Here is a 26,129-nt window from a genome sequence, read left to right on the forward strand (position 1 = left end):
TCTTTTTTTATGAGGTTTATTTATTTTTAAGGAATCAAAACAACATTACAACATTTGCAAGGTAACCAATATACAAATAAACATATGTGCCTTACTTCAGCACAGAAACCTCAAAGAAAATTGTCCATATTTTACTGTACTGTTCAGATTCATTGACAATTGTTTAACAAGAATCAGTTATCACTGTATCAACTTCTTATCTAAATTATTTAAAACAACAAAAAGGACATAAACAGAAAAAAAGCCCCAAAATCCCAAACAAGGAATAAAATATGAAGCCTAACTATTGCTTGTTTGATTTAATTGATGAAATAGCCCAATTGCACAATTCATACAATCTAGACCATTTTAAAGTCTATTTAAAGTAATTAAAAGTACTGGTAGTGGATACTATAGGCAACTTTAATTATTCTCTAATTTCTAGCTTTTAATTAGCTTAGAAATCTATAACTGCTTGACAATAACAAATAATAATGATTTTTGTTATATACTACAAACACTTATTTATCACATAATAAGGCAGAATAGTTTCTATACCGTAATAAATCTGTCAATTAGCACTGTTTTGTTGATACACTGTATTTATCACCTGCTGGAGATGACTTGAAAAACCATATATTGTCGCAATCGTATATTAATTTCTTCATGTTTCCAAAAGTTTCAGTTCTTCTGTCAAAATAACTGTTTTCTGTAACGGAAACAGGTCAATTTAGCTCAAAGGGAATCATTTAAGATTTTAAAGGGAATTTGAACAGAATCACTGTTTCACGGCTGATCACTGAGACGCCCTGTTTAAGACATTAACTTGTAAGCACAAAACACAAGATACTTCTCTTTTCAATATGAATAAGGCTTTATTAGATAAATCTAAGACATATAAACTAATCTAACACATAAACACACGCACTCACACATTCACACAAGTTGCAGGAAGATCGAAAGTTAGGGAAAGATGAGTTTAAGAGAATGGAAATATGGAATCCCAAGTTTACAGCAATACGTTAAATTGCATAGACATGAACAACCATCAATCACGTAATTAGCCCTTGCATTGAGTTCCTCAGTGAGGTTAAAATTATATTAGATACACCAGCACAAATGTCAGAGTCTGGAGGTAAAGTCACTTGCGTTTCCTGTGAAAGGGACTCCCGTTGAAAGGGGTATCCCGGTGTCGCTGATTGGCTGGAAGTTCAGTCGCTGAAGTGACGTCTTGGGAAGCCCGTGGTTGTTGAGCGTTGGCTGAAGGTGCAGAGTTGTGTGGCTGGTTGAAGTTGAACGGGCACCCGAGGTCAGGCGTCGGAGACTCGACGTTACAAAACTTAACTCAGAACACGAAACTCTCAAACGGAAAAGAAAAGAAATAAAGTTTGACGAGACAAGGTTGTGTTCCTTCTCATCGTGGCAGCAGGCGTGCAGGCCGAAGCACACTGCAACCGCGCTCAAAGAATAGTGATGACAACAAACATGGCTAATAGCAGAAACACAGCTAGAGACTAAAAGCAGACTAAAAGCAAGATTTCATGGTGTCCTATGTTTTTAAACTGGCCTTTTGGCCACACCTCAAATGTTGTCTTGACCAATCAGATATTGTCTTGGATCGGGGGGTATCATAAATCATTTGTTTATCTTACCAAGCATGTGGTGCGAATTTTCCTGCCTTGCAGGGTCTAATTTTGGACATGATTCCTATTACCAGATTATGATATATTTTACAAATAAATGATTGTCAGGACAATATCAAGCAAGAAAATTCAATCACACACATATCAAACACAATTATGAATCGTTAAGCTATGCCATAGTTATAAAAAAAAAACAGACACAATAAGTGATTATAACATGATAGTCAAATGTGTGGGTTACACATAAATGAATATGGAGTGAAGCGATGGACTGATTCATTTATAAGTCTTTTTGAGTTCATTCTGGTCCATATATATGTACAAAAGAAGTTTCTTTGCCATTCTCTGACAAAGACTTTTCTGTGAAGACAGAGGTTTAAAGCCCTTCCCCCCCTTAGGAATTTCAGTCTGGTTCTGCTGGGTGGGGGGAAGTCAATGGAAGTGTTTAACTCATGGGTTTCCATGTGATGTCCAGCGTTGCATTTCAATTACGAACAACACATTTGACAATCTCTTCTGCAAATTAAAATTGTCAATAATTGTTCTAGTGGTGTTAATGTTGAAAGCTGTTGTGTGCACAAGTTGGTTGGTTATCTTCCTTGGTTCTTGTGGCACTAAAACTGATTTATGACTTCCTGAGGAATTCAGCTCGTGTTCCAAACAGCTTTGATAGACTCTTTAATTTGTCTGGTTCGACTCATTTCTGTTACATTTCATACAGTGATAGCTGGACGCTGTTGCCCATATTAGGAGTTTCCTGAGACTTTCTGCGCGAGAGCGCGCTCCGGCTTCGAGGATGAATGAAACACACACTTCATAAGAGTTTAGCGATTCTGGGTCCGAATAAAATATCAGATCATGAGCAGACTATCCTGTCTCTTTGAGTTTAAATCTATATTTATTCACACCAGCTCTTGAAAACATCTATGCGAACACATTTGGCTGAAAAAGTGCAGGGAGACGAATTTCCATGATATTAAAAGTGGGGGGGGGGGGCATGTCCCCCGTGTCCCCCGCGTAATCTACGCCCCTGGATATGAGTGTTTGTGTTCAGTGCTGAAAGCAAGATGGACAGCAGGATGAGCTTCTTTTTTTTCGAGTTCATCTCTCCAACACTTCTAGTCCCCTAAAATCCAGAAGAAATACATGATATTTTATCCATTTCATTCGACTGGGACAGTTACACTGATAAATAACAGTAATAACACACTCACATCTTTATGCTTGTGGATCTGTACGAGCCGAGCTGTTTGAACCATCATCAGAGGCTACAACAGAAAATGAAAATTACAACAAAAACACCACAACAGACTTTCATTTCTGTTTAGATTACATCAGAGAAAAACATTTCAGAAATTCTCAGAAATTTCAAAACAAAAATAGAAAAAAACATTTTTATTTAAATAATGTATGAACATTGTATGCACTATAAAGCAGTCTGTTATTAATCCATTTATAACAAACAGAGCTTGAGGAACTTACCATTGACAGGTCTGAAGCCTGAAAAACAACCAGAAAGAGCAGCACACAAATAAATGAATAAAATATAGTCAATATAGTGATGATAATAATATCTGAGTCTCTGTCTCACCTTTCTTTTTCTGATACACCTTAAACACAACGACACCGATGACAGCCGACAGAATCAGAGCCAGAACAACACCAACAATGATGATGATGGGAAGAGAATCTGAAGAATTACATTTGAAGAAACGTCTGATTACTAAAGAGCCTGACAATAAAACCTGTTATTTACAGCAGATATAAAAGTGATTGTGATGTCTGCAGTACATTAATAACAACAGCAACCAATAATAACACAGACCAGAACAAATGTGTGTGCTGAAGGAATTTTCCAGTTTTTATTTTTTTTTCCTGCATTTTGAATTTTACACTGCACTGCATCGTGTTTCAGAGTTGACAGAAATGTCTGTAAAACAACTGGATAAATCCTGCCAGTACTTTGTGGGTCATTTTACAGATTTATTTTTTACAGTGTAAAAAATATTTCCATTAACGTTTTTTTTGTTTCACAGTCTACTCAACAAGACAATCACTCTTACCATAACCAAGATCTTACCGTCTTTCAGGATCTCTCTGAAGGTTTTTCCCTGATGCTCCACCACACAGATGAACTCATTCTTCTTCAGCTCTTCAGGAGTAACTGTGAGGGTGCTGGTCTTCTGAAAGGTCCCGTCCTCATTGGGAAGAAGTTCACCAACCTCCACATCCTCATGATGCTCCTGGTCATTCTTCATCCAGGAGATTGTTACATCTTTGGGGTAAAAACCTGTAGCATGACACTTGACTGGAGACGAGGAAGACTTCTTCAGCACAGACACCTGAGGAGAGACTGAAGAGAGAGAGAGATTTCAAATGATCCACAAATCATGGATGCATTGTCTTTAGTGAACATCTTTCACACCTACAGTATTATTTAGACTACAGAAGCCTAGTAGCTGATACCTAACTTCATTCAAAGAACACTTCTATTATTAACTTCTACAAACAACGACCACAATACCTGTTATGCTTAAAATATAAAAACAATCTACACTGAAAAAAACAAATGTTTTAAATCTCAAGTGACAAAATGAAGTGAAAAGAGACTTCTAGTATAAGATTATTTGGGAAACACTGCTGGATCGGTTCTGATGTACCTGTTTTCTTCAGGCTGCTCTTTCCATACTCCAGATACTTTTTCAACCACTCGATGCACACGGTGCTGAAGTAATTTCTAAAAGCCTCAAGTCTACCTCTGTCATTGTTCCATTTATCTACAGTGATGATTCGTTGCTGCACTGGAATAATCCATCTCATCTCCTTCAGATCCAGAAACAGAAAGTCCTCTCCATCATAACCATACTGGAAGAACCCATTTATTTCTCCAGTCTGATCATCAAACTCACAGCCGTACATCACCTGGTAAGTGTGCACACCTGAAGAACAGAGACAGTGAATACATCCATATGAATAATGTTTTATACACTCAGAATGAAATCATAAGTTCGTCAAAAATTCCCAACACGTTCGACTGAGAATCAAACTACAGACAACAGCCAGGGATCAGTTATATTTTATTTGGTCATTGATGAGGTGAAACAAACACAGATTTCTAAATATCATCGCGCCGTATAAAAGCAATCGAAATGAATGTAATGTATCTATTGATCAAACTGATCTCTGATCTGCTGTGGTGGAGAAGACAGCTGTCAGCAATCAGTTTGATCAGAGATCAGAGTATCTGTGACTTTCTGTGACTTTCTAACCCTAACATTCATTCGACTTCTCAAAGCTAAGCTTCATTTCCAGAATCTGACAAACTCCTGAGGAACCACAGGAGACACAGATTAAAACACGCTTGTGTCATAAAGATCCTGTGATTCATATAATCAGAACTGGTCCATTTCTTATAAAAAAAGAAATATTAATCAAATTATTTATGGCATTTGGTTCAGTTGGTTCATTTACTGACTGCAAGCTTTTGGTATAGTGCATAATGTTTCAAAAGCTTTTTATTTCAGATAAATACTGATCTTTCTAGTCATCGAAAATACTGATGTACTTAACTGTTTTAAATATTGATAATAATAGTAATAATAATAATAATAATAATAATAATGTTAATGAAACTGAAAATACAGCTTTGATCACAGAAATAAATTACAGTTTACAATATATTCCCATAGTAAAAATATTCCACAACATTACTGCTCCTGCAGTACTTCAGATCAAATAAATACAGGCTTAATGAGACTTCTTTAAAAACATAAAAAATCTTGTTCTGTTCAAAGACTTTTGACTGGTATAGTGTATATTTGTATGTAATATAGGTTTGTTAAATCTAGGGAATTTGAGTTATTTTAAGATAAATAACATTCTGTTGTAATAAATGTAAATGGTGTGGTTGTTTTCAAGTTCTGAAGCAGAACCAGATCATTTTTTACAAAAGAAGAACAAGATTAAAAATATTATCAAGACAAACTTTATGTTTCTTGAGAATCTGTTTAAAAAGCCTGAAGTCTGAAGTAGTTTTAAATTTGAATCGCTTTTAAAAGCTTGAAGTTTGAACACCTGAAATTTAATAAAAAAATATATTTTCAGTTAAATCAGTGTAATACATTTTTGTTTGATAATATTTTTCCTTTTTTAATTTTGTATTTTGAGAGAATTTCTTGGTACTAATTAATATTTACGCAAGAATAATGATCACTTTTTTCCCCATCAAATTTTAATTTTTTCCTAATATATTCATCTCATCTAAAGCATCTCTGATCACACATTTTTATTTTCAGTAAAATCAATGTAATATATTTTTGTTTGATAATATTTTTTCTTTTGAATTTTGTATTTTTAGAAAATTTCACGGTAATAATTAATATTTACGAAATAATAATGATACATTTTTCCCATCGAAAATAATAATAATAATAATAAAAATTCTAATATTCTGATCTCATCTAATGCTGGGTCCACACCAAAAGATTTTTTACATCTATTAAGATTCTCAAAATGTGAAAGACCACAAACATGAGGATAAAACATCCCAGATTTAAGCGTTTTGCTCCTGTAGTGTGTGTGTCATGATGTGATAAAGACAGCACACCACACACAAACAGATCTTCATCCAGAGTCTCGACTGTGAACACAGGAAATCTCCTAAAATCTCGCGAGACTTCAGAATAAGCATCGCGGACGATATGCAGGAAGAAACTATAATGATAGTGTTTGGAAAGATTTCTGTAGAAACATTGGTGCTGTTGGCACAAATCTCTGCTGTCCTCTTCTGTTTCACTGCTTCAGTCTTCCATCGTCTCTCTTTCTGATCGGATATCGTTTTGTTTCACGAGGATTTCTGATCGTAAATATTAAACATGTTGAATGATTGGTGATCGGGCGGCTCTGACGTTCTTCAGATCAGGTTCAGACACTTTTAACACTCCTCACACCGAGAGAAGATCTGATCACATAATCTGGAGAAACATCAGGATAATCGGGACAGAGCTGGGATTGATGGAAGAGAAATCAGCCCTAAATCTGCTCGATTATCTTTAGGTGTGTACCCAGCAGAAATCATCTCTGTTCACACATTTCTCTTCTTCTCTGTTTCTGAAGCAGAAGCAGTTCATTTCTCACAAAAGAAGAACCAGATTAAAAAGAAATTAAAAGATAAACTTCACGTTTCTTCAGAATCAGTTTAAAAAGCCTGACGTCGTTTTAACTTTGAATCACTTTTAAAAGCTTGACGTTTGAAGTTCAGCTGAAATTTAATACGTTTTTTATTTTCAGTAATATAAATGCAATACGTTTTAGTTTGATAATATTTTTTCTTTTTTAATTTTGTATTTTGAGAGAATGTCATGCTACTAATAAATATTTCACGCAAGAATTGTGATCACTTTTTTCACATCGAAAATTTCTTTCTTTCTTCTAATATTTTAATCTCATCTGAAGCATCTCTACTCACACATTTTTATCTTCAGTAAAATCAATGTAATATGCTTTTGTTCAGTGATATTTTTTATTTAAAATTGTTCATTTTTAGAGAATTTGATGGTAATAATTAATATTTACACAATAATTATTAGAAGTTTTTCCCCATGGAAAATATTTATTATAATAAAACTTCTAATATTTTCATCTCTAGATCATCTCTGTTCACACATTTCTCTTCTTCTGAAGCAGTTCATTTCTCACAAAAGAAGAACGAGATTAAAAATATAAAAGGACAAACTTTATGTTTCTTGAGAATCAGTTTAAAAAGAGTAAAGGTTGAAATAGTTTTAAATTTCAAATGCTTTTAAAAGCTTGATCTTTGAACACCTGAAATTTTAATTATTTTTATTTTCAGTATTATCAATGTAATAAATATTTGTTTGATAATATTTTTTCTTTTTTAATTTTGTATTTTGAGAGAATTCCATGCTACTAATATATATTTTATGCAATTATTTTGATCACTTTTTTCACATCAAAAATTTTCTTCTTTCCTTCTAATATTTTATCACACATTTCTATTTTCAGTAAAATCAGTGTAATATGCTTTTGTTCAATAATATTTTTTCTTTGGAATTGATTAACTTGAGCGGAATATCACAAAGAAAAAATTATTTGCAGCATCAGAAGAAAACACATTATATAATCACTTCTGAACACAATAAACCACGAGCTTCAGACGAAACGCAGTCATGTCTCTTATTTTCAGCCCTGTTTGTTAATTATAACGAAGCTCTTTGACGAGACTTTGCTGAAACGTTTGAGAAAGACAAAACTAATGTTTCAGACGATGACAGATGAAATCAGATCCAGTTAAGCGTCTCGTCACAAAGCCTTGCGTCGTTTCGAAGCACATTGAGGAGTTTAAGTAAATAACAGTAGTTAATGCGCATGTTTTCTTACCGTACAAGACATTTATCCGACTTAGTTGAGCGCATATGTTTTTATTAAGCACATTTTTATAATTTATGCGAATCTTGGTGTTTCCATCAAGCGTTTTTTAATGTGATATTCAAAAATTACATATAAAAATAGGTGGATGTAAACATATAAAGCACAGTTTTTTAGAGAAGCTCTTTACACGTGTAACGTTACTCATACCCACAATTGAACATTTGAGCATATATACAGGTGTAAGGTTATATATTTTGTTTTATATATATACAGATATATATAGAGAGAGAGAGAGAAAGAGAGCGAGATCGTCTTTCTCTGCAGTTATCGGCAAATAATCGATTCAAACAAACTGAACCGAAAAAACTTTATTTAATGCCTTAAAATGCTAAATAATGTTAAATAAGAGATGTGCTGCAAAGAAAACTATATTTTATGCAAGTTTTGGATGCTAAAAATACTGTTTTTACAAATTGCTTTTACCATTAATCCATATACTTTGTAAACTGTATGTTAACGTTTTTGCAGAAGTTTGTTCTTTGAAGAGCGCAGTGGGTTTCTGTGAAACAGAGCTCTGCTATTGGAGCATTATTAAACATGGAAGCTACACAAGAACCAATAAGATTCCTTGTCTTCACACGGACGGTTTGTGTTCTTTTAAATCATGCAGAGTTCTAAAAGTGCATCTAAACAAGGAATCACCGTGACAACGCCAAACAAACAAGTGGATCCAAACCAACAGCTTTATTTCATCGAAGAGCCCTGCACTGAATCCTTGTTTCACATCAACATGCGTAAAACAACGAAACGGTTCAGTGCAGACTGCAATTCAGAAACCGTGTTCTCCTTTTTGCGCAGATTATTGCGAAGTTCAAGCGGATCACAAGCAGAAACCTCAAGCAGGAATTCTTCTCAGCTCTTGATAAACATGCTTCTCGTTTTCTGGAAGTTTTCGAATCGAAGCTGGAATTGAAAGCTCTCGGAGAATCTAAAGCAAATGAAGTGTGCAGTAAGTTTGTATTTTTTTACCAATAGTGCAAGTCCATTTGTCAAGTTTAAAGAGATGTGTCTTCACTGTTGATCCTGATGTTTTATGTATTATTGCTTCGAGACACTACAGACTTCTTCAAAACATGCTTTGTAAGTATTCTTCTAATTTAATATCTGTAAAAAGTGCTACAAGAAAGAAGTCCCGATGTTTGTGTCAGCATTACGTCTATTCAAGAGATCTTATATAAAGTACATAGATAAATAAAATGCAAGTAAAATATATACTTTGTTTTCCATCACATCTGATCAAATAAATCTTAAACGTGGATGAAACTGTTTCCAAACTATAAAAATCTCAAAGAATGGCGTCTTGAATTTTTCCAATCCAACTTCTCGGCACAAAACGGTCTCTATAAAGCCATTTCTCTCCTTTGTCCTGTGACAGTTTTAGCAACACCCCTTCTCCACCCTGTCACCTCACTCTCTCGTTTTGTTACAATCCTGTATAAATTTCATTGTCCTGATGAACACGAAGGAAGATATTTTGAGTAATGTTTGAAACCAAACCAATCATGGGATGGATGTAACTGTTTTACTAAAGACATTGCTATTAAGGTCCAAATGATCGCTGCCACGTCCCACTGAAGCCTGTTAAACATTTAAAAGTTACTTCAAGAGCCGCACTTTAAGCAGTTCACATGTTTTAAAGGAACATGCACGTGTTTGCGTTGCGATATAATAATGTATTTTAATATCGCTTTACTTTCTTTCTTAGGACGGGGATCTAGTTGAACCTCACGTGTCGATGGGAATTGCCTTTGGAGGTCACTGATACAGCAATCATTTCGGAGGATGGTTTAGTAATGAATGGACTGGAGAATGTTCCCCGAGATGTGTTTGTTAGTAATAACAGAAATATTTAGTCTCGTGTCTCTTGTTGTAGTTTGTGTGTTGTGTCCAGGTTGATGGGTGACAGACTCCTTTACCCACAACACAAATGTCTGTTTTAATCAGTTATCTGTGTGTTTGCAGTAACACTAATCTTTTATTGTAGGGTTCAATTATTGGTTGTTTCAATCACTGTTTTAAAAATGCTTTGAAGAAACTATTTTTGTACACTGTTACAATAAACTGAATGTTTTGACAAACATTATAGTTCGTTTTGTGCTTTACTGGGTTTTGTTAGTTTAGCTTTACTGAAAAATGTGAGGCAATCTCTTTCCTTATATTTACAAGTGAAGTGAACACTAATAATACGTTTCCTCAACTAATGCTTTTCAGTCACCAGTACTTTATTCTACTTGATAATTAAGTTTAGTTTACAAATACTATTTAGTTTTAACAACTTAAAGTAATGCATCACTTTACTTATAAATTGAAGGCAATCGGTTTCCTCACTTTTTTAAGTTAACTCAACTTATTACATTTTAGTGTAAGATTATGATTATTTATAACACAATGAACACGTTGGATTTACTATTACAATGGATTATATTTCTCATAGTTATAATGTATTATAAATCTTTTTTCCTGCTGTTTTTCTGATGCTACTTTACTTGAAGCGGTCAAAGATGGCTTATAAGTAGTAATAATAATATTAATAATAACTTTGTTTCTCTCTCAAATAGCCATAAGATCAGATATCAGCTCAGATGAATGTGTAATATGACACATCTGCTTTAAATTATTTTTATTGTAATATCAGTTTGATTATTTTGATGCTACCCTTTAGACGCCTGTTGATGAGTATCTCTGTAACTACATCCATTATTTCTGCTACTGTAAATATATGCTAACACTTTATTTTGATGCTCAACCAACAGATAAACTGACTTTAATTCATCTTATTCTACCATTCTTGAGCATATTAATACTCTAACAGGAGATAAATGGCATTTAGGGGCAAAGTCGCTTATATTCGACCATCAAAATAAAATTTAACCATATAAAACATTGCATTTCTTTCCGTTGGAGTATTAAACTCACATTAATTAATAAACTTTAGCTGCACAGAAACACTCAAATAACACTCAGCATCTAACCACTCACAATCTGTATAAGATACTGTACAGATCTAAAATAAACAATATTAAGATATGATACAGTCCATTATACTGTACATGAAGTATATTAATATAATGTTCATTGTGTGTTATAAATAATCACACTCTTAAACTTATAACCACATTTAAGTACATATTATGATTTATTATAATTGTTGTTATTCATAAGATGATATAACATATTAAAAGTTTTTTTTATAATGCATTATGCCTTCATTATAATGTCTTAAGAATACACTTATAATGTTTTAGAAATACAGGCTTCGTAGAAAGTGTTACCGAAAGTTTTAAAAGCTTGACGTTTGAACACCTGAAATGTAATATTTTTTTATTTTCTGTAAAATGAATGTAATATATTTTTGTTTGATAATATATTGTCTTTTTTCAGTATTTTGAGAGAATTTCATGGAACTGATAAATATTTACGCAAGAATAATGATCACTTTTTTTCCATCAAAAACAATACATTTTTTTTTCTAATATTTTAATCTCATCTGAAGCATCTCTGCTCACAGATTTTTATCTTCAGTAAAATCAATGTGATATGCTTTTGTTCAGTGATATTTCTTCTGTAATAACTATTATAATAAACAGTATAATATCTTCATCTCTAAAGCGTCTCTGTTCGCTGGAGATGTGTCGAGATCTCGTGTCTCGAGAGAAACCTGATGATTTCGTCAGAGTTCACATTCGAGCTGAACAATCAATGATTTAAAGATGGTGATCTCAGTTCAATCAGCACATGATCTTCTCCTGAATCACAAATCTTCATCTGTGTGTGTGACGAGGATCAGATCAGCGTCAGACGAGCGAGAAGCACGTTTCGTCTCAAACACACGTCATTATTTCTGTCTTACACACATTTAAACAACAACTACTGGGAGAAACGATTACAATGTGTGTGTGTGTGTGTGACACTTACACTCTTCCTTGTGTTTAAACAAGTGTTTGTCATTGAATCGTTCACTCAGAAGATTCAAAAGAGAAACGAGTCTTTATTATTTCAGAAGACGACTCCTTAATTCATTTCTCTTTTAAATCTAACTTTGTTTTTAAAAACTTAAGCAATGAACATTTTGTGAGAACCGCTAGTAAATCAGGTTATTTTGTTTCGTTTTCTAATCTTTTTTCTTCAGGATCGTGAGAAAATCCTGATCTCTAATTTATATATTTATATAAAACATGATTGTGGATTTATCCAGAATCGATCCGCTCTAGTTTACATGTGGTTTGTGCTGCACATCATTTCATTAAAATAGAGTTTCATTTCATAAACTACAAGTCGATTTCAAAAAGCACCTAAATTTTTTGCATTTTGTGTTTTTCAGTTGAATAAAAGACTATTTTTCTCTTTATTTTTCATCATTGAGTATTTCTTTAAGAATGTTTATAAATCTGGTCTGGTCTCGATCTCGTGAGAGAAGCGTCTCGTCACACATTTCTGTTCTTCTCTGTTTCTGAAGCAGAAGAAGTTCATTTCTTACAAAAGAAGAACGAGATTAAAAATATAAAAAGGACAAACTTTATGTTTCTTGAGAATCAGTTTAAAAAGAATGAAGTCTGAAGTAGTTTTCAATTTGAATTGCTTTTAAATGCTTGAAGATTGAACACATGAAATTCAATTGTTTTTTTTATTTTCATTAATATAAATGCAATACATTTTAGTTTTATAATGTTTTTTCTTTTTTAATTTTGTATTTTGAGAGAATTTCATGCTACTAATTAATATTTTACACAAGAATTTTGATCACTTTTTCAATCGAAAATTCTTTTTTTTTCTTCTAATATTTTAATCTCATCTGAAGCATCTCTACTCACACATTTTTATCTTCAGTAAAATCAATGTAATATGCTTTTGTTCATTAATATTTTTTATTTAAAATGTTTCATTTTTAGAGAATTTGACGGTAATAATTAATATTTACACAATAATTATTATAAATTTTTCCCCATGGAAAATATTTATTATAATAAAATTTCTAATTTTTCATTTCTAAATCATCTCTGTTCACACATTTCTCTTCTTCAGAAGCAGTTCATTTCTCACAAAAGAAGAACGAGATTAAAAATATAAAAGGCCAAACTTTATGTTTCTTGAGAATCAGTTTAAAAAGTGTAAAGTTTGAAATAGTTTAAAATTTGAATCACTTTTAAAAGCTTGAAGTTTGAACACCTGAAATTGTAATTATTTTTATTTTCAGTAAAATCAATGTAATAAATATTTGTTTGATAATATTTTTTCTTTTTTAATTTTGTATTTTGAGAGAATTTCATGGTACCAATGAATATTTATGCGATAACAACGATAATGTTTTCCGTTGAGAATAATAATTAAAAAAACGAATATTTTATTCTCATCTGAATCATTTCTGTTCACACTTTTCTCTTCTTCTTCTCTGTTTCTGAAGCAGAAGCAGTTCATTTCTCACAAAAGAAGAACGAGATGTAGATTAAACAGATTGTCAAGACAAACTTTGTTGTTACTGGAGAAAAGCGTGAAGTAGATTTAAATTTGAATTGCTTTTAAAAGCTATAAGTTTGAAGCATGATGAGGTTTTAAAAACTAAAGTTTGAAAGAAATTCAGACAGATTGCTTTGTGGTTGTCACGATGTAGTTGTTAGCTCTTAGCATGTTTGCTAGCTTGTTTCTTGCATGTTTCAGCTCTTTTTTGTCAGTAAATAAATAAGCGTGTGCTGTGCTTCATGTTTAGTTTTGATTGTTCAAGGGCTGTGTAAATCTTCAACATGTTTGTCATGATATATTTCTATTGTAGAGAACATCATTTAGAGCTTGCTATGAAACGGTGTAATTTATCAACTTATAACCTTTGAAAGTTTTATAAAGAAATGTTAACAACAGACACATGTTCTTGTAACCATGTTTAAAAAATACATAACTAAAATAAATCAAAGACTGATTTTTTAAAAACCCATAGAACATTACAAAGGGAACATATAGAGCCAAAAATACTCATTCTGTATCGTATTGTACAGTATATGCTGAATAACACGGTAAATTACTGTTTCTGTGTTGTGTGTGTTTCAGGTTTGTGTGACTCAAATCAGTGTAAAGTCACTGAATAGTTGTTAAAACACATTAGGAAGATCATTCTGTCATAATAACTGCTAATTTAATTTAAAGAGAAATGTTGCTAAAGTAGTATTGATTATGTGTAATATTTAGGATCAATTATTCTTCAAGTACTTAACGAATCATTAATGAATCAGTTCATGAACTGGATCCTTAAACTCTTGATGATTCCTGTCTCTACTCGTCTTTTATTTGACGTCTAAACTGATCCAGATGTTTCTATACAAACCTATGAATTAAACTTATGCACAAAACTGAAATATCAGATAAAACATCTGTGAATAAAGCATCCAGCGAGCAGAAGAGAACAAAATCATCTCTTCATGTTTCTTGAGAATCAGTTTATAAAGTGTGAAGTTTGAAGTTGTTTTAAATGTGAATCATTTTTAAAAGCTTGAAGTTTAAACACCTTAAATTTAATAATTGTTTTATTTTCAGTTATATCAATATAATACATTTTAGTTTGATAATATTCTTTCTTTTTTAATTTCCTATTTTGAGAGTATTTCATGGTACTAATGAATATTTTACGCAATTATTGTGATCACTTTTTTCACATCAAAATTTTCTCCTTTTCTTCTAATATTTTAATCTCATCTGAAGCATCTCTACTCACACATTTTTATCTTCAGTAAAATCAATGTAATAAGCTTTTGTTCAATAATATTTTTTATTTAAAATTTTACATTTTTAGAGAATTTGATTGTAATAAGTAATATTTACACAATAATTATGATATGTTTTTCCCCATGGAAAATACTTATTATAATAAAAATTTTAATATTTCATCTCTAAATCATCTCTGGTCACACATTTCTCTTCTTCTTCTCTGTTTCTGAAGCAGTTCATTTCTATCAAAAGAAGAACGAGATTTAAAAAAAATTAAAAGACAAACTTTACGTTTCTTGAGAATCAGTTTAAAAAGAGTGAAGTTTGAAGTAGTTTTAAATTTGAATTGTTTTAAAAGCCTGAAGTTTGAACACCTGAAATGTAACTTTGCCTTATTTTCAGTTAAATCAATGTAATATATTTCTGTTCAATAATATTTAGTATTTTTTAGTTTCTGTTTTAAGATAATTTCATGGTACTAATGAATATTTATATAATAATAATTATCAATTTATTTCCCATTGAAAATAATGTTTTTTTTTTCTGTGTGAAGTTTAAAGCAGTTTTAAATTTGTATCGCTTTTAAAAGTTTGATGTTTAAACACCTGAAATGTCACTTTGGTTTATTTTCAGTAAAATCAATTTAATATATCATTGTTCAAAAATATTTTTTCTTTTTTAATCTTGTATTTTGAGAGAATTTCATGGTACTAATACATATTTATGCAAGAATTATAATCACTTTATTCCCATCAAAAATAATAAATGTTTTTAGTAATATTTTCATCTCATCTAAAGCATTTCTGCTCATACATTTTTATTTTCAGTAAAATCAATGTAATATATTTTGGTTTTTTATTTTGTATTTTGAGAGTATTACATTGTACTAATTAATATATATGCAATAATTATGATACATTTTTGTGAAAATAAAAATAATATTTTTCTAATATTTTCATCTCATCTAAAGCATCTCTGTTCACACATTGAACTGTTTCTCTTCTGTTTCTCTGTTTTACCATCTTTAGCCAAAACTGAAACAATTTTTGAGTCATTAATATGACTAAATTGTAAAACTGTCCCAGTGTGAAATATTAAAAATATCACTCCCTTACTGTACAATAAAATAGACAAAATTCACCATTTCTGTCCTTGTTTCTGTGGATATTGGTGTTTATTTAACAAACACATATTTAATACTGATAAAATAACATAAATGTAATATATTGTAATGGTCGCTGTACTCCTAACATTATATCATTAGTGTGTAATGTATATAAAAGTAAATGTAAAATAATCAAATCTCTGGAGGTTTGTGCAGGTCATTGTGTGAAGAGATATTTCACTGTAAATTAAAATGAATGTCTTTATCTGTGTGTGAGGAGGTTTGTTACTAGTTTACCTGTCGTCTGGTTGAAGCGCTCCTTTAGGATATGGATGTTGTTTTTGAAGTTCTGATGTTCGCCAGTCAAACCCTGAGTCTCTCTGTCCCAGTAATCTGCTCCTTCATTCTGTCTCATCCACTCTGTCTTTGGCACAGCTTTCATCATCTTGCTGTCAAAATACACTAACTGCCCTTCATCTACCTGACCGACCGCTGTGAACTCTGGGAAGTCATTGACTCCAGACACACCAGTGTAGACGTATCTCAGAGAGTGTGTTCCTGAAGAGAGACACAAACACAGAGACATTCAGTCATCTTCACATAAAGCCTGTTCACACTTTAAGAGCTACATCAACACTGAAGTTCACAATTAGCTATATTAAAATAATTTATGCCATAAAAGGTGAAAACAGTTAGCTATATTAAAATATTTGGAATGGAATGGAAATTATTATTATTATTTGAAACAGGGACAATGCACAAATAAACATTAAACTTGTTAAACAAGAGAATATGTCTTGGGCCAGGTTATAGCAACAATTGCTCATTTGCACCTGTAGTGCCTGGGCAGGTATGACAAATTTCACAGAATTATGGATATTTATTATGGAATTTAAATTAACTAACAAAAAAAAAAAAAAAAAAGTTACACCCTGATGTAGTAAAGTACTGTAGCTTTAGTTGATTATTGTCAGTGTTTATTATGATCATATTCCAGATCTTCATAATTTGCCACAAATGTTACACACAACAGTGATCTGTATTTAAAAGGAATGTATTATTGTTATTATCATATTATTTATTAGTGCAACAGATTCAGTCATGTGAAAGAAATGAAATGAAATACGTCAGATTAGTGTGAAATATGAAGTAAATAAAATGGTGTTTATCCTGCTGTTCATTCAGCTTTAATCACAAACACACACTGTGTTGCCCTTAAGGCAGTTAATAATTTAATAAATAAGTTAAATGGTTTAAATGTTTAAATGAAGCATTTCAAAGAGTTTCTTATAAGTATTTCATGTTTATTTGTAAGTTTTATTTAAAAAATATTAGCGGACATTTTGATTCCGGTTCGGCCGCGCTAACTTCCGGTTCGGATGCGATAACTTCCGGTTTCGGTTTCATGGTAAACAGAGCAGGCGAAATCCAGCATGGTACGTCAGCAATCTGTCGCCATTGTCACTAAAGCACTGTCAAGGCAATGCCGTAAGTTTATATATGTGTTTATAAGGATCTTAAGTAATGTATTTTTGTATTGTCTAGTTGGGAAATGCATTTTAAAGGGTTGATGAACGACTTTTAGTTTCGTCTGTCTAAAGCTCAGTTTTTCTAAGAGCATGTTGTGTATGCTTACAGTTTTCACCATCTGGAGAAGAAATTAAAATGCAAAAACGTCCTTTGTGGTCCTGGTCTTCTTCAGTGGTTTATTTACGTGTTCATTTGGCAACATAACAGTGAAAAGGCAGCATTCAGAGCTTCATCGTGGTCAAAATGGCAGCTAGCAACAGATCTGCTACAAATACTTCAAGTCTTTCAGTCTCATCTGCAAGCAGTGCCGCTCGTGCTCGAGCCAAAGCAGAAGCAGCTAGGGTAAGAGCCTCATATGCAAGCAAGGAAGCACAGTTAAAAGTGGAAAAAGTGAAAATCGACACAGAGCTACAGGTGCTAGAATTACAAAGAGAAGCAGATGCTGCAGTAGCTGAGGCAGAGGTGCTAGAAGAAGCAGAGGCAATACGAGATGGGCATGAGAGCCGAAGATCAGAATCAGATAGAGTTAAAAGAGAAAGAACATGTGAATATGTGAAATCTCAAATGAATGTGAATAAACATAATGGCTTAGCTTCAGCCACCTGCGACCAAAGTGTTGAAACACAGGGCACATTCATCACATGGAATCCGACTGAAAATGACGTTTCAGGCGCAGAACCTGCACCTGTTAACACTAGGCCAAAGTTCCACAACCAACACCCATCAGTGACTATCCAAACCACATCTTCCTCTCCTAAATGTGAGACTAAGCCAAAAAGTAAACAAACAAAGAACTCCCTCAACCCATTCTCCAGCCCTTTCGTGCCTCTCTACAACTCACCTGCAAGCACGTCACACCAAGCAGAGCCACTTGCACAATATATGGCACGTCGTGACCTCATCACTTCAGGTCTATACCAATATGATGACAAACCAGAGAATTTTAGAGCGTGGCTCTCATCATTTACCGGGGCTACAGCAGACGTTCACCTCACGGCTACACAAGAGCTAGATTTGATGACAAAATGGTTAGGAAAGGAGTCAAGCAGTCAAATTAAATGCATTCGCTCTGTGTATGTCAATAACCCTGCAGTAGCTTTACAGAAAGCATGGGACAGCCTCCATGAGTGTTATGCGGCTCCTGAAATCATCGAAAAATCGCTCTTCCAGAGATTGGAAAGTTTTCCTAAAATGACAGCAAAGGATAGTGTGAAACTGAGGGAACTTGGGGATCTGTTACAGGAGATTCAAGGAGCAAAAGAGGATGGGTATCTGCCTGGTCTTCTCTATCTCGACACGTCATGCGGAATCAGGCCAATTGTGGAAAAACTCCCATATGGAATTCAGGAGAAGTGGATGTCACTAGGTTCACAATATAAAGAGGATCATCATGAATGCTTTCCACCTTTCAGTTACTTTTGCAAGTTCATATGCAAAGAAGCTAAGAGACGTAACGATCCAAGCTTTAACCAACAGTACAGCCAAACGCAATTAAAATTAGAAAGACCCAACGTGAGAAACTTTAGCTCTGCCAAACCCATCTCCGTAAATAAAACTAATATTACACCCCCCAGCAAGGACTTTAAAAGCAACTGCCCCCTGCACAATAAGCCCCACCCACTCAATAAATGCAGGACATTCAGGAACAAACTGCTCGATGAAAAAAAAGGCCTTCCTCAAAAAGAAAGGAATCTGTTTCAAGTGCTGTGCCTCGGACACTCATCTCGCTAAGGACTGCAAATCCACAGTAAAGTTCTCCGAATGTGAAAGTACAAGCCACAAAACAGTAATGCACCCTGGCCCTCCACCACAAACCTTCAAGGCTCCTGCTCCCGCACAAGAGGATGGCGGGGAGCGAAAAGACATCTCCGACAGCATCGCAGTAACCACAACATGCACCAAAGTGTGCGGTCCAGGTCAGTGGGGTCGTTCTTGTTCAAAAATATGTCTCACAAAGGTGTTTCCAGAGATTCACAAGGACAGTGCGGTTGAGGCTTATGTCATACTCGATGATCAGAGCAATCGATCCTTAGCCAGGCCAGAGTTCTTTGATCTGTTCAACATTAAACATAAATTAGTCAGTTATGATCTAAGAACATGTTCAGGTCTCGTTGAAACATGGGGGAAAATGGCAGAAGGCTTTCACATTGAGTCTTTAGATGGGTCTGTGGTAATCCCACTCCCTCCTCTCATTGAATGTCAGGACATTCCTAATGAAAGAAGCGAGATCCCAACACCAAACGCTGCACGGCACCAGCCACACCTTCAGTCCATAGCAAAGTACATTCCAGAGCTAGACCATAAGGCAGAAATACTTCTACTGCTAGGGCGAGATGTTTTACGTGCACACAAAGTACGGGAACAAGTTAATGGACCTCATCATGCACCCTTTGCCCAGCGCCTAGATTTATGGTGGGTCATAGTCGGGGAGGTGTGTGTAGGTAAGGTCCACAAGCCCACAGTCAACTCATTCAAAACAATTATTCTTGAAAATGGCCGCCCCACAGTTTTTGGACAGTGTGATAACTTCCGACAGCTCAAGGAAACACCACACATTAACAGGCACACTAAGGCTCCAGAGCAAAGTCTGGGACAATCAGTTTTCAACCGCAGCAAAAACGACAATGAGCCAGCTCCCTCCATAGATGACACACTCTTTTTAGAGATTATGGACGAAAGTATGTACAGAGACGATGACAATAGCTGGGTCGCCCCACTTCCTTTCAAAGAGCCTCGCCGAAAAATGCCTAACAATAGAGAGCTAGCAGTCAGACGTTTTTTGTCTCTCAAGCGGAGCATGCAAAAGAAACCCCACATGCAGCAGCAATACGTGGAGTTTATGGGAGGGATTTTCTCCAGTGGTCACGCTGAGATAGCGCCCGCATTTAAGCAAGGAGAAGAATGCTGGTATCTCCCCACGTTTGGGGTCTACCACCCTCAAAAACCCAACAAGATCAGGGTAGTTTTTGATTCTAGTGCCCAAGAGGATGGTGTCTCACTCAATAGTGTACTCCTCACTGGCCCCGACTTAAACAATAGTCTCATTGGGGTACTCCTCCACTTCCGTAAAGAAAGCATTGCTGTCATGGCCGACATACAGCAGATGTTTCACTGCTTCATGGTGCATGAGGATCACCGGAACTACCTTCGCTTTCTGTGGCACAAGGACAATGACATTGAAAAGGAGGTCATTGACTATAGAATGAAGGTCGATGTGTTTGGGAACTCTCCATCTCCCGCTGTGGCTGTTTACGGACTGCGCAAGGCCATTGAAGCTGGAGCGAAAGACTATGGGGCTGACACCGTCAAGTTTGTGGAGAGACACTTCTACGTCGATGATGGACTGATTTCTGTGCCTTCTCCAGCCGAAGCAATCGACTTGCTCCAAAGAACGCAAGCTTCACTTGCTGAGTCCAATCTGCGCCTGCATAAGTTTGCTTCTAACTCCCCAGTAGTCATGCAAGCCTTCTCTCCTGAAGATTGCGCAGCAGTCCTGAAAGATCTAGATCTGAGTGGTGAGGAAACACAATCACAGCGCAGTCTAGGCCTAATTTGGGAAACCATGACAGACACATTCACGTTTTCAGTGGCCACAACAAACAAGCCATTTACTCATCGAGGTGTCTTGTCATCAGTTAATAGTGTCTTCGATCCACTAGGCTTATTAGCACCAGTCACCATTCAAGGAAGAGCTCTACTCAGAGAACTCACCTCAGAAAACTCTGATTGGGACACACCACTTCCAGAAGATAAGCAGAGCAAATGGGAAGCTTGGAGGGATTCGCTGCAGTACTTAAGGGAACTCCATGTCCCAAGAACATACACATCTACCTCTCTCAGTCAGGCAAAGTGCAAAGAACTCTATGTCTTTTCAGAGGCATCGACCAAAGCAATAGGTGCAGTAGCCTACATGAGAGCTCTGTATCCAAATGACAAAGTTGAGGTAGGGTTTGTCATGGGTAAAGCAAAACTAACTCCTCAGTCAGAGCCCACAATACCAAGACTGGAACTGTGCGCCGCTGTCTTGGCTGTAGAGATAGCTGATCATGTCAGGAATGAGCTGGACATAGAGTTTGACGCAGTTCGCTTTCACACAGACAGCAAGGTGGTCTTGGGCTACATCTGCAATGAATCAAAAAGATTCTACACATATGTTCACAACAGAGTGCAGCGTATTCGCCAGTCTTCAAAGCCGGAGGAGTGGCACTATGTGCGCACCGAGGAAAACCCAGCGGAACACGCATCACGCTCGCTCACAGCATCTCAACTAACAAAAACAACTTAGTTCACCGGACCCTCCTTCATCCGTCGTTCAACCCCAGAGACAAAAAATGAAAACGACAAGTTTGAGTTAGTTGAGTCTGACAAAGACTGTGAAATCAGGCCACAAGTGAGAACTTGTGCCACTCACCTTCAAGTAGTCTCCTGTAAGCGCTTTGAGCGCTTCTCCACCTTCAAGCCGCAGCATAAATGGCTGCCCACTGCTCCGGGTGTGTGTTCACAGTGTGTGTGTGTTCACTGCTCTGTGTGTGTGCACTTCGGATGGGTTAAATGCAGAGCACAAATTCTGAGTATGGGTCACCATACTTGGCTGAATGTCACGTCACAAATTCACATGGCAAAATCTTTCAACGGCTCCAATTCAAACCATGGATGCAAAGGGTGGCACATATGTCAGCTTCCTCGTACACCAGATGAAATGGATCAAGCAAAACGTGTCATCCTACAACAAGTGCAACAGGTCACCTTCGCAAAGGAGCTGTCTGCCCTTAACGTTGGCAAATCCATCGCCAAACAAAGCCCTGGACAACGGCATCATTTCAGTTGGAGGTCGACTCAAACACTCAGAGCTCGAGAACTCTGAAAAAAACCTGATAATTCTCCCAAAAGACAGTCATGTCTCTGTCCTGCTCACTCGCCACTACCATGAACAGGTCAAGCACCAGGGTCATCACCTAACAGAAGGTGCCATAAGGGCTGGAGGTCTGTGGATAGTCGGTGGAAAGAGACTACTTAATTCAGTTATCCACAAGTGTGTTATTGGTCACAAACTGCGGGGAAAGCAGGAAGAGCAACTCATGGCAGATCTTCCCCCGGAACGATTGAAAACGTCCTTCCTTCAGCTACGTCGGCCTTGATGTTTTCGGGCCTTGGACAGTAACCACCAGACGTACCAGAGGTGGACATGCACAAAGTAAGCGTTGGGCTATCCTGTTTCAGCATGAGCTCAAGAGCCGTGCACATTGAGGTAATTGAGTCCTTAGACACCAGCAGTTGTGTAAATGCCCTGAGACGCTTCTTTGCCCTGAGAGGCCCTGCCAAAAAACATATATCGGATCGTGGCACTAATTTCATTGGGGCTTCCAAGGAGTTAGGAATGGACAAAGCTCTGCAATTATACCTGAATGATCAAGGTTGCAGTTGGGAATTCAACCCGCCTCATGCGTCCCACATGGGAGGCTCATGGGAGCGCATGATCGGCATTGCACGGAGAATATTGGATTCAATGCTGCTTCAAAGTAAGGTGCAACTCACTCACAACGTATTGTGCACACTTATGGCTGAAGTGTCTGCAATTATAAACACCAGGCCACTCCTTCCAGTTTCGTCCGATCCAGACAATCCCTTCATTCTCTCTCCCTCTATGCTGGTAACCCAGAAATCGTGCCTTATACCTCCTCCTGGAGATTTCTTGGACAAGGACCTTTACACCAAGTTCAGGCTCTTGCCAACCAGTTCTTGACACGCTGGAGGCGAGAGTACCTGCCTTTATTGCAGCAGAGACAGAAATGGACTATATCTTGTCGAAACCTGCAAGTTGGTGACATTGTTTTGCTCAAGGACAAGCAGGTTCCACGGAACAGCTGGCTCATAAGTAGAGTCACGGCAACTTTCCCTGGGAAGGACAATCGAGTAAGGAAGGTCGAGGTCAAAGTTACTGAAGTCATTCTTCTTTTGCCAAAGGACTGATTCCTGCTAAGTTTTTGTTGTTGATAGTGACCTCACAGAGGTCAGGCGGGGAATGTGTTGCCCTTAAGGCAGTTAATAATTTAATAAATAAGTTAAATGGTTTAAATGTTTAAATGAAGCATTTCTAAGAGTTTCTTATAAGTATTTCATGTTTATTTGTAAGTTTTATTTAAAAAATATTAGCGGACATTTTGATTCCGGTTCGGCCGCGCTAACTTCCGGTTCGGATGCGATAACTTCCGGTTTCGGTTTCATGGTAAACAGAGCAGGCGAAATCCAGCATGGTACGTCAGCAATCTGTCGCCATTCTCACTAAAGCACTGTCAAGGCAATGCCGTAAGTTTATATATGTGTTTATAAGGATCTCAAGTAATGTATTTTTGTATTGTCTAGTTGGGAAATGCATTTTAAAGGGTTGATGAACGACTTTTAGTTTCGTCTGTCTAAAGCTCAGTTTTTCTAAGAGCATGTTGTGTATGCCTACAGTTTTCACCATCTGGAGAAGAAATTAAAATGCAAAAACATCCTTTGTGGTCCTGGTCTTCTTCAGTGGTTTATTTACGTGTTCATTTGGCAACATAACACACACACTTCACACACACACACACAGGATCACAGATCAGTGATTGATATTGATCTGTAGATTATTATCTGTCTGTCGTCTGATGATTATCTTCTTCATCTCTTCCAGTCCTAGTTTTACGAGTCTGAACGATGACTGAACACTTGTATAACACACACTTCTCGTCTTTATTATCATCTCGTGGTAAATCTCTCGTTGTGTTTAATAAAAGCATCTGCCAAATGTCAATGTAGATATGACAAGAAGCCATTTAGATTTATATTCATTCTCAGGATATGAATTTGTAATATCAACAATTAAATTTTTACTAGTTAAAATGTTTATAATTGATATCAGGAACTGGATTTCTACTAATAACAATGGCTATTTTTGATATCAGGATTATATTTCTACTGTAACAATGTTAATTCTTGATATCAACAATGATGTGATCACTCACATAAACTGAATTCTTGATATCAAGCAACTAAATTTCAACTACTAAAAATACTATTCTTGACATCAAGATTTTATATCCTGGGAATGGCAATCAGCAAGCTATTTTGGCTTTTATTCTCAGGATATAAATGCTTGAAATCAAGAATTCATTGTCACTAGTTGAAATGTTAATTCTTAATATCTGTATTTATATTTTAAAAGGTTACATTTGTTATTTCATTTTTTATAATTATTGATTTCAAGAACAGACATCTGTACCAGTAATCATGTGATAACTGATATCAAAAATAAAGGTTTTTACTAGTAAGAATTGTATTTCTGATATGTGAAATAGTAAGAAATCAATTATTTGTTGTGAACAATTACATTTGATTGGCAGCCTGAGGTGACATTTAATAAATGACAATACAATTACAGATATCAAGAATTATATTTTTACTAGTAGACATTTAATTCCTGATATCAATAAATATAATTTGAACTAGTGAAAACTGAATTGTTGATATCAAGAGTTCATATCTTATGAAGAAATAAAAGTCAAAACGGCTTGCCAAAATGTCAATGTAAATGTTTCGGGTTATTACCATATGGTACCATTACCATCTAGTGGCCAAAACAAAACACTGCAGTCAAAATCCCAAAACACTTAGCCAGAGTTTTTCTTTTCTTTTCTTCCCCGTTCTATGGGTCATTTTGATTTTTATTCTGCAGTGATGGGCCTGGTAAAACACATAGTAAGAAAATCAGAAAGCTATGAGGTTTATTAGCATGTTTAACGAGCAGCGCGTCATCAGTATCAGATCAGAACAACACTTCTCAGGTCAGAAACGAAACTGATCTGATACTGAGAAATGGAAGCTTTAGCCTAAGTTCTGCCAGGAAGACTCAATCACTTCGTCACTAATTACCTTCATCATTATCCAATCACGTCCTTATACTCCTGTATAAAACATCGTACTTACACATGTTTGAGTTCGCAGATGCCAGGCAGGAAATGCAGATTCGCTACCCTCGGATTACGAACCATGGACGGGGCCTTCCGCCAAATAAATGTATAATGGTGCTTGCTGAGCTGTCAATAAATGTATGCTTCGTACATTTTATCTCCCGAGTCTTTCTGGTAGAACTAACGCTCTAGAATAACTTTCAAACTCAGACCAATAAAAATATTTGTTAGTTACAATAGTAGGCTATTTAAGCTATCTATTTATTTATTTTATTACACGCACATGTTTTTCTGAGCAAATAATAATGTAAATCAAAATATAACATGAATAGGATACGTTTAAAGGATGATCTTTAGAATATTAAAACATAACAAATACAGGCCTATGAAACACGTTAAAATACACGTCTCTGAAAAAGTGTTAGTGACACGAATCTTTCACTCAAATGGGCTGTGTAGGCCTGATTCAGTGTAAGAGAACAACGCTTAAAAATCAGTCATAAAACAAATGGTAAATTAAAATAATCACTCACCAGCAGAGACCAGATGAGCTCCGAAGAGCAGTAGCAGTATCATTGCATTAGCCTGAGAAACAATTCCTTTCAGAAAAACCTTCTAGAAAATGTAGTTAAAATGAGTGATCCAGACACTTCGGCTGTCGATGCTGAACTGGTGAAATGTTTCTGCGTAAACACCGGAAATTCTAGCCAATAGCTTTTCTTGATAAGTCTGACGTCAGGAGTCACTATGAGTTTTTTCCTGGGTTGATAGCGAAAGTAAAAGACAAAACAG

At 35.5% G+C, this 26,129-nt stretch overlaps 4 protein-coding genes across 5 annotated transcripts in view; 3 read left to right on the plus strand and 1 right to left on the minus strand.

Moving 5' to 3' along the window:
- Positions 1-26,035, minus strand: LOC127979737 (BOLA class I histocompatibility antigen, alpha chain BL3-7-like). The gene is made up of 8 exons (XM_052585360.1): positions 25,871-26,035; positions 16,168-16,428; positions 4,283-4,561; positions 3,703-3,975; positions 3,214-3,312; positions 3,105-3,122; positions 2,837-2,890; positions 1-2,748 (listed from the first exon to the last, which is right to left on the minus strand). The coding sequence occupies exons 1-7, from the start codon at positions 25,911-25,913 to the stop codon at positions 2,841-2,843; spliced, it is 1,023 nt and encodes a 340-aa protein (XP_052441320.1). The 5' UTR covers positions 25,914-26,035; the 3' UTR covers positions 1-2,748; positions 2,837-2,840.
- LOC127979732 (antigen peptide transporter 2-like) overlaps positions 1-26,129 on the plus strand; it is a 412,715-nt gene that overhangs the window by 162,833 nt on the left and 223,753 nt on the right. The gene's annotated exons all lie outside the window — the stretch shown is intronic.
- The window catches only part of LOC127979734 (patr class I histocompatibility antigen, alpha chain E), a 268,175-nt gene that overhangs the window by 137,535 nt on the left and 104,511 nt on the right, over positions 1-26,129 (plus strand). The gene's annotated exons all lie outside the window — the stretch shown is intronic.
- Positions 1-26,129, plus strand: part of LOC127979735 (HLA class I histocompatibility antigen, A alpha chain) — a 340,316-nt gene that overhangs the window by 132,871 nt on the left and 181,316 nt on the right. The window lies entirely within an intron of this gene.

The sequence above is a fragment of the Carassius gibelio genome, chromosome B19 (assembly GCF_023724105.1).
Source record: "Carassius gibelio isolate Cgi1373 ecotype wild population from Czech Republic chromosome B19, carGib1.2-hapl.c, whole genome shotgun sequence".
Taxonomy (NCBI): domain Eukaryota; kingdom Metazoa; phylum Chordata; class Actinopteri; order Cypriniformes; family Cyprinidae; genus Carassius; species Carassius gibelio.